This window comes from Varanus komodoensis, unplaced genomic scaffold (assembly GCF_004798865.1).
Source record: "Varanus komodoensis strain SLA01 unplaced genomic scaffold, ASM479886v1 scaffold25, whole genome shotgun sequence".
Lineage (NCBI taxonomy): Eukaryota > Metazoa > Chordata > Lepidosauria > Squamata > Varanidae > Varanus > Varanus komodoensis.
Window position 1 is genome coordinate 7,588,077 of NW_025335661.1, and position 14,973 is coordinate 7,603,049.

Genomic DNA, 14,973 nt, shown 5'->3' on the forward strand with positions numbered 1-14,973 from the left:
CCATGTGGATAGTATATATGGAAATAAAGTTCATTCTCAGAGTTTTTCTTCAACTATGAAACTGAGTGACAGTGAATGTTAAAATATCCAGCCTTGTCTTGCTGTATTTAGTGTGTGTGTGTGTGTGTGTGTGTGTGTGTGTGTGTAACATGGAAGTGGGGCCTACTGAATGAGTCTGAATGGTTAGCATGTCAGTGGATGGAGCTTGCTAAGCAATGAAAGTGAGTACAATTAGATTTATAAATGATAGTTTGCCCTGAACCCCACCTCAGAGCAAAGAAATGTTTACAAAAGGTATTTCAGTTAGACTTTGCCAGAGTTAAATAATTGTTAGAAAACCTCTGAGCATGACTGAAAGTTTCAGTCCTTACTATGCTGTGTATGTTGATTTTAGGAGTCCAGTCTGTACACCTGGGACATCTTCCTTGGTGCTTTTCATACTCCCTGTCCCTCCTATATTTTTTTAATCTAGATAATAATGAAGAGTTCTTAGTAGACCATCAGCAGCCTGCCTTGTGTGAAATGGGTCTTAAGTTGTGCTTTGTAGGAACAGATATGTTATGTAGTTAGCATTTGAGCATGAACTTCAGCTCTGCCTTGTTCTTGCTTTCTTAGCCAAGTCACTTGACTCTTTCCATGAAACAGGTGTTGGAGGCACAGATGTGGGTTATGACATTTTGTGATTGGGACTCAAACCCTCTGCCCTTTCTGCTTTGGAGTTCACATCTCAGGGAAAATACATTTCTTTTAGCCTCATTAGTATGCCTTCCGGGAAAAGGTGTTTTCGGACTAGTCACCTTGGCAGGCATTTTGTGAGAGAATTCTAGCAACATCCAAAGCATTCTGAATGTCGTGATGATGGTGCACTAAGGAGTTTTTCCAGCCAGATCTGAAAAACCAAAACATTTTCTGAAGGGTTGAGGAAAGTCTAGTCCATGCTGTCAGAGCATGGAAAGCAAAAGAAAAAAGTTGACATTATAAAGAAAAGTTTTCTTAATAGCTCTCCTCTTCCTGTCTGAGCTAAGGTTCAAATTCTGCTTTCTCATAATATTTCCTTTTTGTTGCAGAACCGAAAGCAAGCTGCAGATTAGGTCGGTCTGCATCCACATCAGGTGTGCCTCCTCCCTCTGTTACTCCTCTCAGGCAAGCCAGTGAACTACAACCGAGCCAGGTACCATCGTTAGCCAATCGTGAATGACTTCCTGTGATGCAACATGCCAAATTTTCTCACCTCTGTGTTTGTCTATCATCTGTTACTGTAAATTGTTCTTCTACGTGTTTTGATTTGATTTCTGTTTTATGCTGTATGTCTCTCTCCTGGTCTCTGTTGTTCACTCGCTCTCTCTTTCATAAGCAAAGAAAGCCTCTCATCTCCAGGACCATGCCAGACTTTCTTTGCTATTAATTTGTCTTAAACTTCTGTTTTTCTCCTATTCATTCTGTAATTATAACTATGGTGACCTTTTGTATTCTATGAACTAGCTGAGCACTTTTTTTAAATTTTGTCCTGTGTGGTGCACTTGTTTCTACTGAATTTCAGAATTTATCATTATTTGATAAATTTAATCTATGTTATGTATAATGCAGATTTCTTTTAAACATCATGTCCACAACATGACTTTGTATGTACCATTTGAACATTGACCTCTTTGCATAGTGTTATATCTACACTGAGCTCAGTGCATTATATTGTGTGCGTGTTCACGCACACATACACGATACAGCAAAACATTTTGATTTCTGCAAATTGCAGCTCATTTTTCTTTATCATGAACTCGTGGTTTATATGTGATAACAACAGAACTTTTAAACGATCTCTTATGTTTCTATAAAATAGCAACTTTTTTACAGTAAACAGGGTATATATGAAGGGAATCCCTATATGTTGTGAATGCCTGGTGATACAATAGGCTCTCTGCACACTAATGTGATCCTTTCACCCTAAATGGGTTCCTGCTGGTGGGGCCCTGGGAAGGATTTGCCCCGATATTCTGTCATGCACCAGGGCCCCAAACCCAAGTCTTCAGAGGATTCCAAACTCTTGTCCTTGGAAAGCAATGCTCCAGTGTGAATGGTTCAGGGAAAATATTTGGCAATAAAAAACCCCAACAAGTTTCCACCTCCCTGAGACTGAGCTTTCCATGGGCCAATTTCACTGTCTCCAGAGGAGGTTGCGTAAATGTTCTTGGACTCTGAAGTCTTGGGCTAGGAGCAAACTAGTATGCAACAGCTGCTTTCATATTGCCATTGTCTGAGATGGCTAAAATCTTTAAGAAACAGATGCTCAACCATTATGGACATGGGGGCAGCCAAGCCAAATCCAGCCAAACTCTTGCAATGGCTCAGTCTTGCACAGAAACGTACAGACAACCCTATCCAGCCTCAGCTGGACATTTTGGTGGGGATGAACTATTCCTGTCTGGCTATTTTGTGAAATATGAACTATTCAGACTTCTGTTCAGGATTAGACCATAGGAAAAACCCTGCATCCCAGACTATAGCCCAGGGCAAAAATAAAGAATAAAAAAAGGAACCCTTAGCCTGAAATGAAACAGGTTCTTGATTTTTTTTTTAACACCGCAGGACAACTGTTCACCTCCAGCCACCTAAATAATCATTGTGTGCTGGAAAATAAATATTGTCAAAAGCAGTTTTTATTAGGAAGCATTCAATTTCCCTTGATAAGGGGAAACATGCTCTTCTAAACAGATTGGGAATCATACTTATTTGTGCATCTGCCCCTTTTCCCTTGCATTAGTGCAGGTTCATCTTCCACCACAGTATTGTTTCCAAATGTAGCATCTTTCTGCACTCCATATAATTGAATTCACTCACAGCAAGGCTGTAGGACTTCAGCCTGAGGGCCAGATCTTCCCGATCTTCTGGAAACCCCAGGGAAGCCCCCTCGGGTACCCAAGTTGATCATGCTCCCCATTCCAGCTACAATCATTTTCTCCAAGTACTGATTATTTTATGGTATTTTAAGATGGTTTCCCATCTTTTGTGCAATTCTTTACCCACTCCAGGTTACTAGCAATAAGAGCTTTCAGCAAAAAGATGCTGGTGCTTTTGGTAGTTTGGCCCAATCGCCTTTGTTTCAGTCCCACCTCTTTTGCCTTCAGCCCCACCTGCCACTGAATTTAATCCTAGGCTTGAAAGGTCACCCTGGCCTAGTAGGGCATAAATCTGGTGCTTCCAGAAAGTGGGCGCCTAGTGCTACCAATTGAAACACAACCGTGCACGTACTGAGTATTTTTCTCTTTAACAAGTATTTGGCAGAATGAAAAAAGAAGGGAAGGGAAAACACAGGAAGGGATACAAATGGGAAAGGATAACATCTGGTACCTCACATAAAATACCATATTTGAAGTAGAGCGATTGCAGAATAAAAACCTTGTCTGGAGCATGCTAAGTAAAAGACGCCCATGGGAATCCTTTTGCAGAAAAGGCAGGCTTCCCTCTTTCCAAGCCATGTTTCAGTCAGCCAGCCAGCCAGCCCATATTTGCATAGTCCCATGCTGGAATTCTCTTTAAACTTGGTTTATATATGCAGCAGAATGAAGTGATAAGATGCTGATGTGATAAAATGCTTTATGCTGCCACAAGCAATTCTGAATGCTCCATTACATTAAAGACAGAAAACAGGTACAGAAGGCAAATGGATTATCTAGAACTTTTCACCCCGATATACTATGTTCCTATATACAGGGAACCTTTCTTTCATTTGTGTTGTTTTGTTTTCAGCGAAGGAGAGTAGAATTCAGTAGTGGTATTCCCCTTTTGTAGTCTGTAGCAGTGTACAACTGCAATGTTCAGGCATGAAATAGACACCAAAATGATCCTATGGGAGGCAGAATTAGGACAATTTAAAGAACAGGCAAAGCATAGTGGTGGGTGAGGTGAGCTAAGTGAATGGACTAAACAAAAAGGAAAGGGAAGTTTCATCCTGTCACATTTTCAACTCAAACCTAATTATATCACCTTAGTTTCCTACCATGGATTTCATTGTATGCATACAAATACTAGCCATGCTAAAGAATAAGGTGAAATTTTGGGAATTGACATAGGTAAGTAGGTAGATAATAGCTAGCTAGATAGATGATAAATAGGTAGATGGTAGATAAATGTTCAATGCTTTTTTAAAAAAAAGGGTTTAAATACAGCTATTTACAAAATGTTAAAGATCTTGAAAGAAGTCAGAAGAACAGTTCTTTTTTTTTTATATAACCAGGAGAAAGATAAGAAAACATGACTATTTGGATTTATTAGATGAATGTTGAGATTATATGCAGTGATGCTTTATGTAAATACAAGGCATAATATGAAATGATTTAGGGCACAATCCCATCATTGCCATACTCAGCGCTCATCAGCCTCCAAACTCAGAGGCGCATGTGCATCCTACACACCAGAGCAGGTGCAGCACCAATCTCCACTGCCACTGCACCTCACATGCTGATGTATGGCTAGTTTTCCAATTGCTAGCACCAAGGAGGGGAGGGGAGGAGACAGCTGTGCTGCCAGGAAGTGTCCTAAATCTCTGGCACCTATTTCCTTCCCTTCTCATCCTTCAACACACTCCCTTTATTTTCCTCCAAGGCGTGTTTATGACCTCAGGAGGGGCAGTCCGTGCAGTTCTTCCTGCAAGGAGGGAGGGGCAGGGACTGCAGAGTCCCAGCTCCAAGATCACAGGATCTCGGCACTGGGACTCCCTTTCCCTGCAAAGACAACGTTGGGAGGCCATGAAATTGGGCATTTATACAGTGATCCAAAACACGTAGCGGACTTGTTCTCAATGAGGTGGTAGACCAGGAACTTGCTTCTCTTAAGTGTTATTAACTTCCTTCAGACCAAAAGTATGAAGGCAATATTTGATGTCTTCTTCCTCCCATGCACTTTTATTGTACATGTTTTAATTAAGCCTATTTGCAAAACTGAAATGATAAAAGAAATATAAATAAACCCCAGGATCTGGCTGGATTGTGGCAAAAATGGGCCTGATTGAAAAAGGAGTCAAGGAAGAACTAGAATACCACACAGCTCTGGGTATTCTATAGTATCCTACTATGTTTCTTGTACCCCTAAGTCCACCGGGGAGGCTTACAGTACTGCGTTAGCATGTCTTGGAGGCCAGTGCTGTGAAATACCTGCAGAAAGGTGTGTGTGTATTTGTACGTGTGTATGGAATATTCAATGCAAGACAATGCAAGCATGCACTGGCCTAGCCTACAAAGTTTGGCTCACAACATACATTATACATTGACTGTAACTTCAAGTTATGACTTGCATGTATGATATAAGGGAGACATTGCAGATGATTCACCCAGACAGAAATCCCCTTTGAGTAGATGCAGATTTCACATGTTTTACTGGGTTACTTCCTACATCAAATGTTAAGAAATCAACTGAACAGATGTCAGTGATACAAATGCACCTATAAGCTATGTTTGGTTTCGGGCTGGACTGCCCATGTGTAGATTTGCCATGGGAAGCTTACCTAGGTGAAGTGTGAAGTATCAGAGTCTGATCTACTCCTTAGCTTCTGCTGCCCAAGATTTCAAAATATATAGGTATCAGACAAATGACCAATTTGTCGATACAGTGTGCTTGTGGCTAAGCTTGATGTACATTCGCCATATTTGATATGGGCAAGGCTCATTGTAAGTAATGAAGGCATTAAGACCTTTTCTTTCATGAAATGCCTACAGCCTCTTGCCTGGCATCAAAGTAAGCAGGTTTACATGTAATCCTGTGCATGTTGATCCAGAAATGGCAATTTTGTTCAATGGGACATTCTCTTTAGCCTGTGTAGCTAGTTTCATCTTAAAAGATTAAAAATATAGATCATGTATTTCGTAACAGAGCTTGGGTACACTTTCTTCCAAGTATTCAAATAATAGATTTCTGAATGCTGCAACCTGTATGTAGCTTGTAAGGCACTGATAGTTTATCAGATAAGCAATAGATGCTTGGTAGAACTATAGACCCTCCTCATTAGTAGGGATAGTACTAGAATGTGAGGTTAAGAATTTGAATACGCAATCTGCTCCATGAGGCCATACCAAACTCCCTTAGTTTCAGGTAATGTTGGGAATAGGTTTTCCTGGTCCCTTCTATTCCATTTGGCCACTGTAGCTCTTTTCCTGCTTCCAGTCCAATGATCAGAAGTGGGCTGCATCTGGTTTTTGTTCATGGACGTTCATCTGTAAGAAACCATCACTTAAAAATGCTAAATAAATCTGTAAATTGTGTCATTAGCGCAATTTATGCATGTTGTATTGTTTGCCCAAAGGGAAAGTCAGAAACCACTTAGCTGTCAACTTCCAGTTTGGGCAAATAATGCAAACAGTGAGATTGACAAACTGCAACCTGGAGAGCCGAATTCACCCATTTCCCCCACTGGACTCCTCACACATCCATAGCATTGTCCCGAATGGATGTATCAGTTGTCCACTGTGTTACAGCTATCTCCCAGCTTGCTCAGCATTCCTCCCAATTTCTTCTGTTAGCAATACAAAGTCCTACTGCTCCAGAACCCTACAAATCATTCACACTCATCCTTTTTTATAAATAATTTCATCGGTAAAGTGTAGCTGCACAGGAGTATGGGGAGTTTTAAGTTCAGGCACACAATAGTCTACATAGATAGGGCTGGATCTTTAGGGTAGATCTACTGAAATCAAAGTGTCCTGACTAACTTAAGTCCTTTTGATTTCAATGTTCTTCCCCAAGCTTGACAGTAGCTGCTGAACATTCCATCACTACTAAGCTTCATATCTGTGCCTTTTTTAATTATGCAAAATTATTTTAAAACCAGCCTGTGCAGATTGCAAAGCTGCCAGAAAGCTGCAAAGTAAAGAAGGTTCTAAATTGGTGACTGAGCTCATGGCTCCACCTTATGGCAAATACAAAATGTGCATGATCAGATGGATTTGAACTAGGTCTATCAGGATATCCTATCCTTCCCCAGTTTGGTTCCTGATCAAACCCTATAATCCCCAGCCATCACATGTTAGGCCAAAACTGTATGAAAGTGAAAAATATCCATCTGAGAAATGTCACTCTGATTCTCTTTTAATACTTTCAGATTGGTTTTAGCCAGAGATGTAGACAACCCTCACTTGCTGTCTTGGAACTCAACTGACTTTTCTTGAAATACTTAATAGCTGTTCATCCAGAACTAGATCCTTTTCTAAATGGGTACCAATGACTACTAGGAACCTGCAAATCACACTTAGGAATTTTACCAAAACTATAGGAATTATTTTAACTCTACAGCAGGATCCTCCAAATTTACTTCAGATTTCACTTTAAGTGAATTTGAGAATTAAATAGATTTCCACAAGGGTTTTATGCATTATTTTAGAATTGCAAGCAATTTTTAAAAAGTAGTTCCATATCAGCTTGTGAAACATTCCACACAAAAATGTGCATAATGACTGTCTTCCCCAGTCTGATGCTTACTGGATGCTTTGGACTGCATTTCTCATGTGTTGTCACCAGTGCAGCAAGTAGTCAAGGATGATGTGAGCTGGGGTCCAAGAGAGTTGGAGAGGACCCTGAGAGAAGCCTAGATCAGGGTCATTTTCTCTTCTGCCTCCTCCCTTACAGTTATCCTTTGATACTGTATTTTTACCGGAAAGATTGCTGAAGCTGCTAAGTCACCAGTATCATCAGTACAGAATAAGCATTATCAACTTACAAAAGTGTAATGATCTTCAGCCATGTCTTCTTTTCCTTCAGTGTCTCTCAGTGCCAAACTACACATTACACAAGAATCTGTAGATAATATCTTTCAATGTCCTTATTTCAATGTCCTTAAAGCAGCTTCCATGTGTGCCCAAGTATGGAAATTCAGTAGATCTTTTGGGGCAGGTAATATTTACTCTTATCTTCACCCCTCCTCCCCTATACATTGTTTTCCAAAATATAAATCTTTCCTGAAGCTATTATTGTCTTCCCAATCCTAAAGATGGAAGCACCTATATTTTACCCTAGGCCACATGGATTTAGATTGGCTTCCAGATTAAAACTTTACAATATGCTTTGACAATACCTTCTAACCATATGCATTATTCCCAGGGGCCTGGTCCAACCAAGTTACCTTACTTGAGATTTGCACATATTTAGGAAGGAACAAAACCACCTGTGTCATTAATGATGCACAGCTTATTAACTACAGCATTAAAATATGGATGCAGATAATTAATAAACAAGCAGAAGAAAAGCTTACAGATGCTCTTTAGTCATGAGCTGCCTGAAGTGGCAGACCTTGCTCCCAGGACACTGGTTCCATGTGGAAAGCCAGCGAATAGGGTCTCTTGACATCCTCTCTCCCTCTGTTCCAGAGGCTGTCAGGATATTTCAGCAAGGCCCCATTCCTAGGAGACATGGAAGGGGGTTGAGAGAAGCCCCCACTATCCTACTTAACATCACTGAGACAGAGTGTAAACATCCACATTGCAAAGATGAGCTGAGAAATTGGGAGGGTCTGGTATACTGAGGCCATACTGGTTTCTCACAAGATTAAGCCAAGCAAGTATCTTTTGCCTTTATGGAGATATTGAATGCCTGTGTTAGACATGGAAAACATTCACACTTAACTCCTTGACACAATATTTGCTAGTTATTTGCATACGTTGTTGATGTTTGCAGTGTTGCATGCTGGGTGGAGCCCTAGGTGTGGCTGGGCTAGAAGCTGAGAAAAACAAATAGCAAACCTAGTGGTGTGAGAACATTTGCTGGATCAGACCCTGCTTCCAAGGGATGCCCACACACAGCTCCCACCGTTGCTCCCCAAGAATTGGTACATTCAGATGACTTAGAGCCATCTTAGCAAAGAGCCTAATCACACACTGATGCTAGTGAAGCTCTCTTTGTCTTTTTAAAAAGTCCTCCTAGGGATATTACAGGGATCCTTATGCAAGCAACCTAAAAGTTGCTATTCCATGGACTACTAGAATGGTCTCTTTATGCAAAGCTGTACTTTGGTTCTCAAATTCTTAGGTTCAACAGCTGGTGCTGTATCCTTTTATCTGGAGTTAACAGCAACTCTACACAATCTTTAAAACTCTGTTTTATGTTTCCATATATTCTAGAACAGTCTTCCTCAACCACAAACATTTTCGGCTACAACTACCACCTGCCCAGAAAGCATGGCCCATAGTCAGGGAAGATGGGAAATGTGGCTCCTAACAGCTGGAGAACATCAGGATGGAGAAGTCAGTCCTACACTGCATGTTTTACACATTGCAAACCCAACACAGTATCCCCTCCTGTGACAATTTCACAGTGCAGCCTATGTACACAAGTCTATAATTTGTCCAGTGAGGAGTTCTGTTTTATTTTTAGTCTATCCATAATTCTCAGCACATTTTTCAGATGTGTATTTGTTTGAACAGGAATGTTTTGCAGCTGTGCCATATAGCTCAAGAGTCACTAGATGGCACTGGAATACAGATTGTTCTTTGGGACTGCCTAATCCACGAGTTTACACAGAGAAAAGTCATGTAACTTCTAGTATTTTCCAGCCAGCACAGGGTATGCTAAAAATTGTAGGTCTTCTTATGTGTGTCAAGATGCATAGGACTGCACTATTATAGGCATTTCTTTTTCCTGTTAGAGATGGAAGAGAAGTTGCATTCCTGATATTTTCCAACAGTCACGACTATCACAGAATATCTCACAATTGGTCAGGTACTTCACTGAACAGCATAAATATTAGACCAAGTCCAAGCAATTCAAGCAAAGAAAAATGTCTTAGATCTGAAAACAAAACAACACAACAGGTACTGTGAAGGAAGATACAAGTCTAACCAAAGTTCCTGCTTAAAAGAAAAAAAAAAAGATTAGGGATGGATGACTCTGTTGGTTTCATTTCCTCTTATTTTCATTTTTTAAAGAGGCAATAATGAAAGAAATCATTTCCACCCAATTTATTTGCAATTTTGATAAGTTCTTCTCAGAAAATGAACTGAACAAAATGTTCCTTGGCAAGTTCCTTAGGCCCAAGCAGAAAGAGCATGCAGGTGTTAAAGATGAGGGGCCTCTCACAGAAAAAGGGGCAGACCTAATTCACCATCAGAAATGTTGCTGAATATGCATGGAATTCACACCCAGCCTTTTAAGAGCTAGGGCTTCAAAGCCTTCTTTCTGGATAGAAACATCTGCTTTCTCCCACCTTAATGTAAAATTAAATAAAACCAGAAGTTCTTTCCATCACAAGTTCTTTCCAGATGAAGAAATTTGTGCACTTCTATATGTTCTTATGAAATAAGAAAAATAAAAATATAAAACAAAATTCTCAGTCCTCCCTGTGAAGGATCCATCAAGTAAATTACACCTTCAAGTGTGCATCCCTGGCAAGGTATAAAAAATGTCAAACAGGTTGCAGTCTTCTGCTGTCCCCTTACTCATTCCTCTCCATAATGTACACATTCCCACAGTTCAGAAAACTGCTTAGGTCTCATTCCAATGTTGTCTGAAAGTCCATAGGATTGTGTGGAGTCCAAATTGGGCCTCACAGGTGGAAAGGGAGCTTGCCAGAGGGCAGGGAGGGAAAGAGGTTGGGGCCATGGAGTTGGTTGTAATCAGTGCCCAAGCCCCCTTCCCTTGCAATGCCTGCTGCTACGTCTTGACCCCCACAAAAGCGCTATTGAAATAAAATACAGCACATGAAGTACAACAGTGATAAGAAGTGCCACTGCCATGCCTCATGCTTCACTCAGCATGCTCATAAGCCTCCAACTTCCAGAGCTTGCAAGCATCTGTCAGGGCACTAGGACTGCACCCTTACAAGTCTAAGCCAACTCCTCACATTCTTTTCAGATGCAAAGGCAGGTCATGTGGACCTGGAAACTACTGGTGCTGCAAGGAAGGAAAATATACTGGTTCACTGAGTGATCACTAGAGCTGGTACTTTTTAGGATGCTCTGTCAAAAAGGTACCAGAGGAAGGTCAGTGGATCCTAGGAAAGGAAAGGTGTTAGGCAATAGCAGTTGCTAGGAATAAAGAAAGATGAGGAGTGGAGGTACAGTTGTCCATGTTACATGAAATATGTTGATTAAATATGTGATATGGTGATGCTGCAAGGAAAAGAGCCTCTGCTAAGACACAAGTGAAATTAAGCATTATGTTCATAGTTCTTTTCAAACATGTCAGCAGTGAGTATTCAGAATTCAAACTGTGATGGTCCTGATGCAACTTTTTTCCCCAAACATGCAAAATTCTGAATCTATGGAATGTAGCATAGGCTTTCTATCACCAGGCATGTGGATACACCCACTTCTTTCTTTGAAAAGTCTTTCCTTTACCCTAACATGGATTTTAAGATTGTAGTCTAATTTTAAGACTGTATTTACTCATGCAAACATGAACAGAGAGAGTGTGTGTGTGCATGTGTGGGGGTGCACACGCACACTCACTTGTGAAAAGAAGAAAACAGTTTACTATAGACAGTTAAAATCAAGATCTGAGTTTTGGTTGCCATTTTATGGATGGCCAGGAGAGGGAACTATTGATCTACATTGTTTTATAATATTTTCAATTTCTCAATGACAAATTATTTGCCCGCCATAGGAGCAGTCCCTTTGTTAGACAGCCTAGATTTGCTGTCAGTAAATAGGGATGAATGAATCTGTCAGTTTTCCTTTCTCCTCAGTCTGACTATTTTAACTCTCAGGAGCATTCCTTCCCAGGAGAAATGTACTAATAAGAACTAAACAAAACATAAACTAAATGAAATTCTTATCCATCTCCACCAAGTGAATGTAATAGGTACAGCTATTCCCAACACACAGAAAAACATGTTGCGTCTTTCTGCTATGAAGACTTTCAGTGGCATAAACACAATAGAGCAGGCAAAGAGTCAATCCAATCCTTTCAGGCTGAATACTTAAATCCCTTTGCTTGTAAGGATAAATCTGTTAGTTTTGCTCTCTTCCACACCTGAATGTTCTAAATTTCAAATTGTTTCTATCCTGCTTGGGAATTTTTGAATTTGGCAAGTTCATGTTTAAAAAAAGTGAACCAAAAGAAATTCCCCCCTGTCCTTATCAATGAGCTGAAAGAACACAGTGGCAAGTATTTGATCGCCTTATAGTAGGTACCACATTGCACTGGGGACAATCCACTGCCACAATTGATCCTACATTAAACACACTTCTCATGCAGCTAAGAATGCCAATAGAGATTCCATCTTTCCTCCTCCCACTTCCTTCACATACAGAAACAGAAACACCTGATTTTTCCTTTGCATGACTTCCAGGACTTGCATCTTGGCACAGGAAATCATCTCTCATGCATGCCAACAGTTTTGTGCAGGATATCCTGATAATTTGTTCTAATGGGTCAGCTGGTCTCATAAAGTCTGAGAAACACATGGCTGAATCTCATGAATTGCTATGACTTTAGTCATCAGCCTGGAGTTTCACTGTATTTGAACTTGGTTAGAGATGTTGGATTCCTCAGTGAACCGGTGTCTTCCAAGTCACATACATTCTGCAGATTTGTGGATTTTTAAAAACTTTCTAAAATTGTACACAAATTTACCTATCCAGGAAAATTGAAACTATCTAGAAAATGCACTAAAATATAAACTATTTTTAGAAACAACATTTTATACATTTCTGCACCAGCAAAAGATATGCAAACTCTTGAGAAATTTTTGGCATACTTTTTTCAAATTGGAAAAATAATCTGATTCTGTCAATGAGTGAATGATGAAACAAACAAACCCTAACCCAACAATTCACAAAACAGAAAATTGCATTGAACAAATTCCTGACATCCCTTAATCTGGTGTAATTTGGCCTGATTTAAATGTGATCCAGGCCATAATGAGAAAACACACACACACACACACACACACACACACACACAAACCCATGTAGGGCTTCATATGCTCTGTACCATGCTTCTTGATTAAAGAGTCAACAGAATCAACATCTGTGATAAAGTTCAATCACCTTCTACATCACTTTTTTTGGTACCTCTGTGAAATTCTATGTGAATGCATCATGGAGGATGCTTCTGAAGGTGACTGGTGTACAGTAGCACATGTTCAATATAGCATTGAATCCCTGGTTTTGCCCTCTTTTAAAAGTCTGAAATTTAGTTTATTTTATTTTTTCCATATGTCAATTCTTCTGCAATGCTTTATAGATCCCAAATATATCCACTCAGACATGAGCTCCACTGAGTTAAACAAGGTATATAGGAGTGTATATAGGATTACAAGCTTAGCTGCTTTTGACTATATGGTACATGTTATTTTCTTATTAATATATTTATAACACATTTTCTCTCCCTTCTTTTTTCCATTTTATCCTCACAATAACCCTAAAAGATAAATTTGGCTGAGAACCAATTAATCACCAAAAGTCACCCTGTGAGCAGAATCGCTGAGTGAGGACTGCAGTCCAGCCCCTATTCAGTACCACACCAGCCCTCAACATAAAATGTGCATGTGTTGTGAGGATTATCAGTAACTGTGACCTTAAATTTTCCTGAAAGTAACTTCCATTCAATTAAATTACTTATAAATAGATATGCTTGGGAGCAGGGTGTTTCTTACCAATATACTGAAACCACTTATGCAGATATAAATGCATGCAATAAAATATCTTGAGTATTTCTGAAAAACCCACAATACACACACAAATGATTTAGTCAAAGAACAGTGACAGAGGCCACCATCCAATGTGGCTGCCTGTACCTTTCAGACTCAGAAGGATTGTGGGCATCCAATCAAGTGTGGGAGGACTGAGGAAGTGTGGCATGCTGGGCACTTCCCCTTCTCCACAAGAGATGCAGCTAGATGATTCTACCTGCCTATGTCTTTTGTCTCTGCTCACAAAGCTGAAGCACTTCTGGATTCCATGAATCCTGGTGGAGGCTCACTTCTCCATAGTTCTTCCACCGCTGGCTTGGAAAGAAGAATGCCCCCTGTGAGGACTGAATGAGGCATTCAGTAGACAGAATCCCGAGTCGGATATCAGAATGCATTTCTGAAGTTGGAGACGGGATGCTAAAGCTGAACAGAATCTAGTGGCCAAAGGATTCTGCCCAAAGCAACCTAGGCAGAGGCAGCCATGTATTACTGTTTTGTTCCCTTTTATGCAGTTTGACTATTCTTCTTGGAGCTTGTGAAATTTTGCATTTATAGACCCCCATTCTCCTGTCTATTTCAACAAACAAAATATTAACAGGAAATGATTCCTCCACGTTTTTACTACCCTTCAAAAAACACACGTGATACTTTTCAAACCATACAGTGTGATTACACAGACTACCTAACAGTGTAATGAAATGGAATTTGTAATAGAATGATGCTAACATTAATATTACATGGTCAGTGTATGTGTAATTATAGCATAGCTATAGCTTTATTACTTGCAGAAGGCTTCCCCTTTAAATAATTTACAGAACTGTCTTTAGAGACAGACAGACAGAGAATGACAATGATGATGATGATGATGATGATGATGATGATGATGATAGGAAACTGCATTTCCAAGATTTTAAGTGAAAAGAAGGAATTTAATAGGGTTTAGAAAGTAAAATAAGTGACCCATGTGTTGTTATAGAAATGCTTTCCCATGATTCTTCTGCACTCTTCCCTTCCAAGCTTTGTGCCTTTGTAGTTTTCTTTCTCTTTCTCTCTCTCTTCTCTGTATTGGAGTGTGTACATTTATTTTTGACTCAGGGCAACCATTTTATAAAATATTATTCCTGAATGAAAAAAAAAACAATGATTAAAAGTGGCATAAACCAAACATTTCTGAAAGCATAGGATTGGGTATCCCATTACCCTGGTTAAGAAGGAGCCTGTTTATAACATGCTATAAATAGAATGTCACTTGTTTCATTTCATACATATTTGTATTTTTGTCATGAGTTCAGGTGTTTTGCTCTTTTGATAAGCAGAGTTAGTGATTCTTGATGTGTTTTCTGTTTAAGCCGTGTGTGTGAGAG

At 39.8% G+C, this 14,973-nt stretch overlaps 1 protein-coding gene across 1 annotated transcript in view; it reads left to right on the plus strand.

The window, feature by feature from the left end:
- The window catches only part of NYAP2 (neuronal tyrosine-phosphorylated phosphoinositide-3-kinase adaptor 2), a 160,412-nt gene that overhangs the window by 132,925 nt on the left and 12,514 nt on the right, over positions 1-14,973 (plus strand). The window contains 1 exon segment of the mRNA XM_044432989.1: positions 1,068-1,171. Coding sequence (XP_044288924.1) covers positions 1,068-1,171 — 104 coding nt within the window.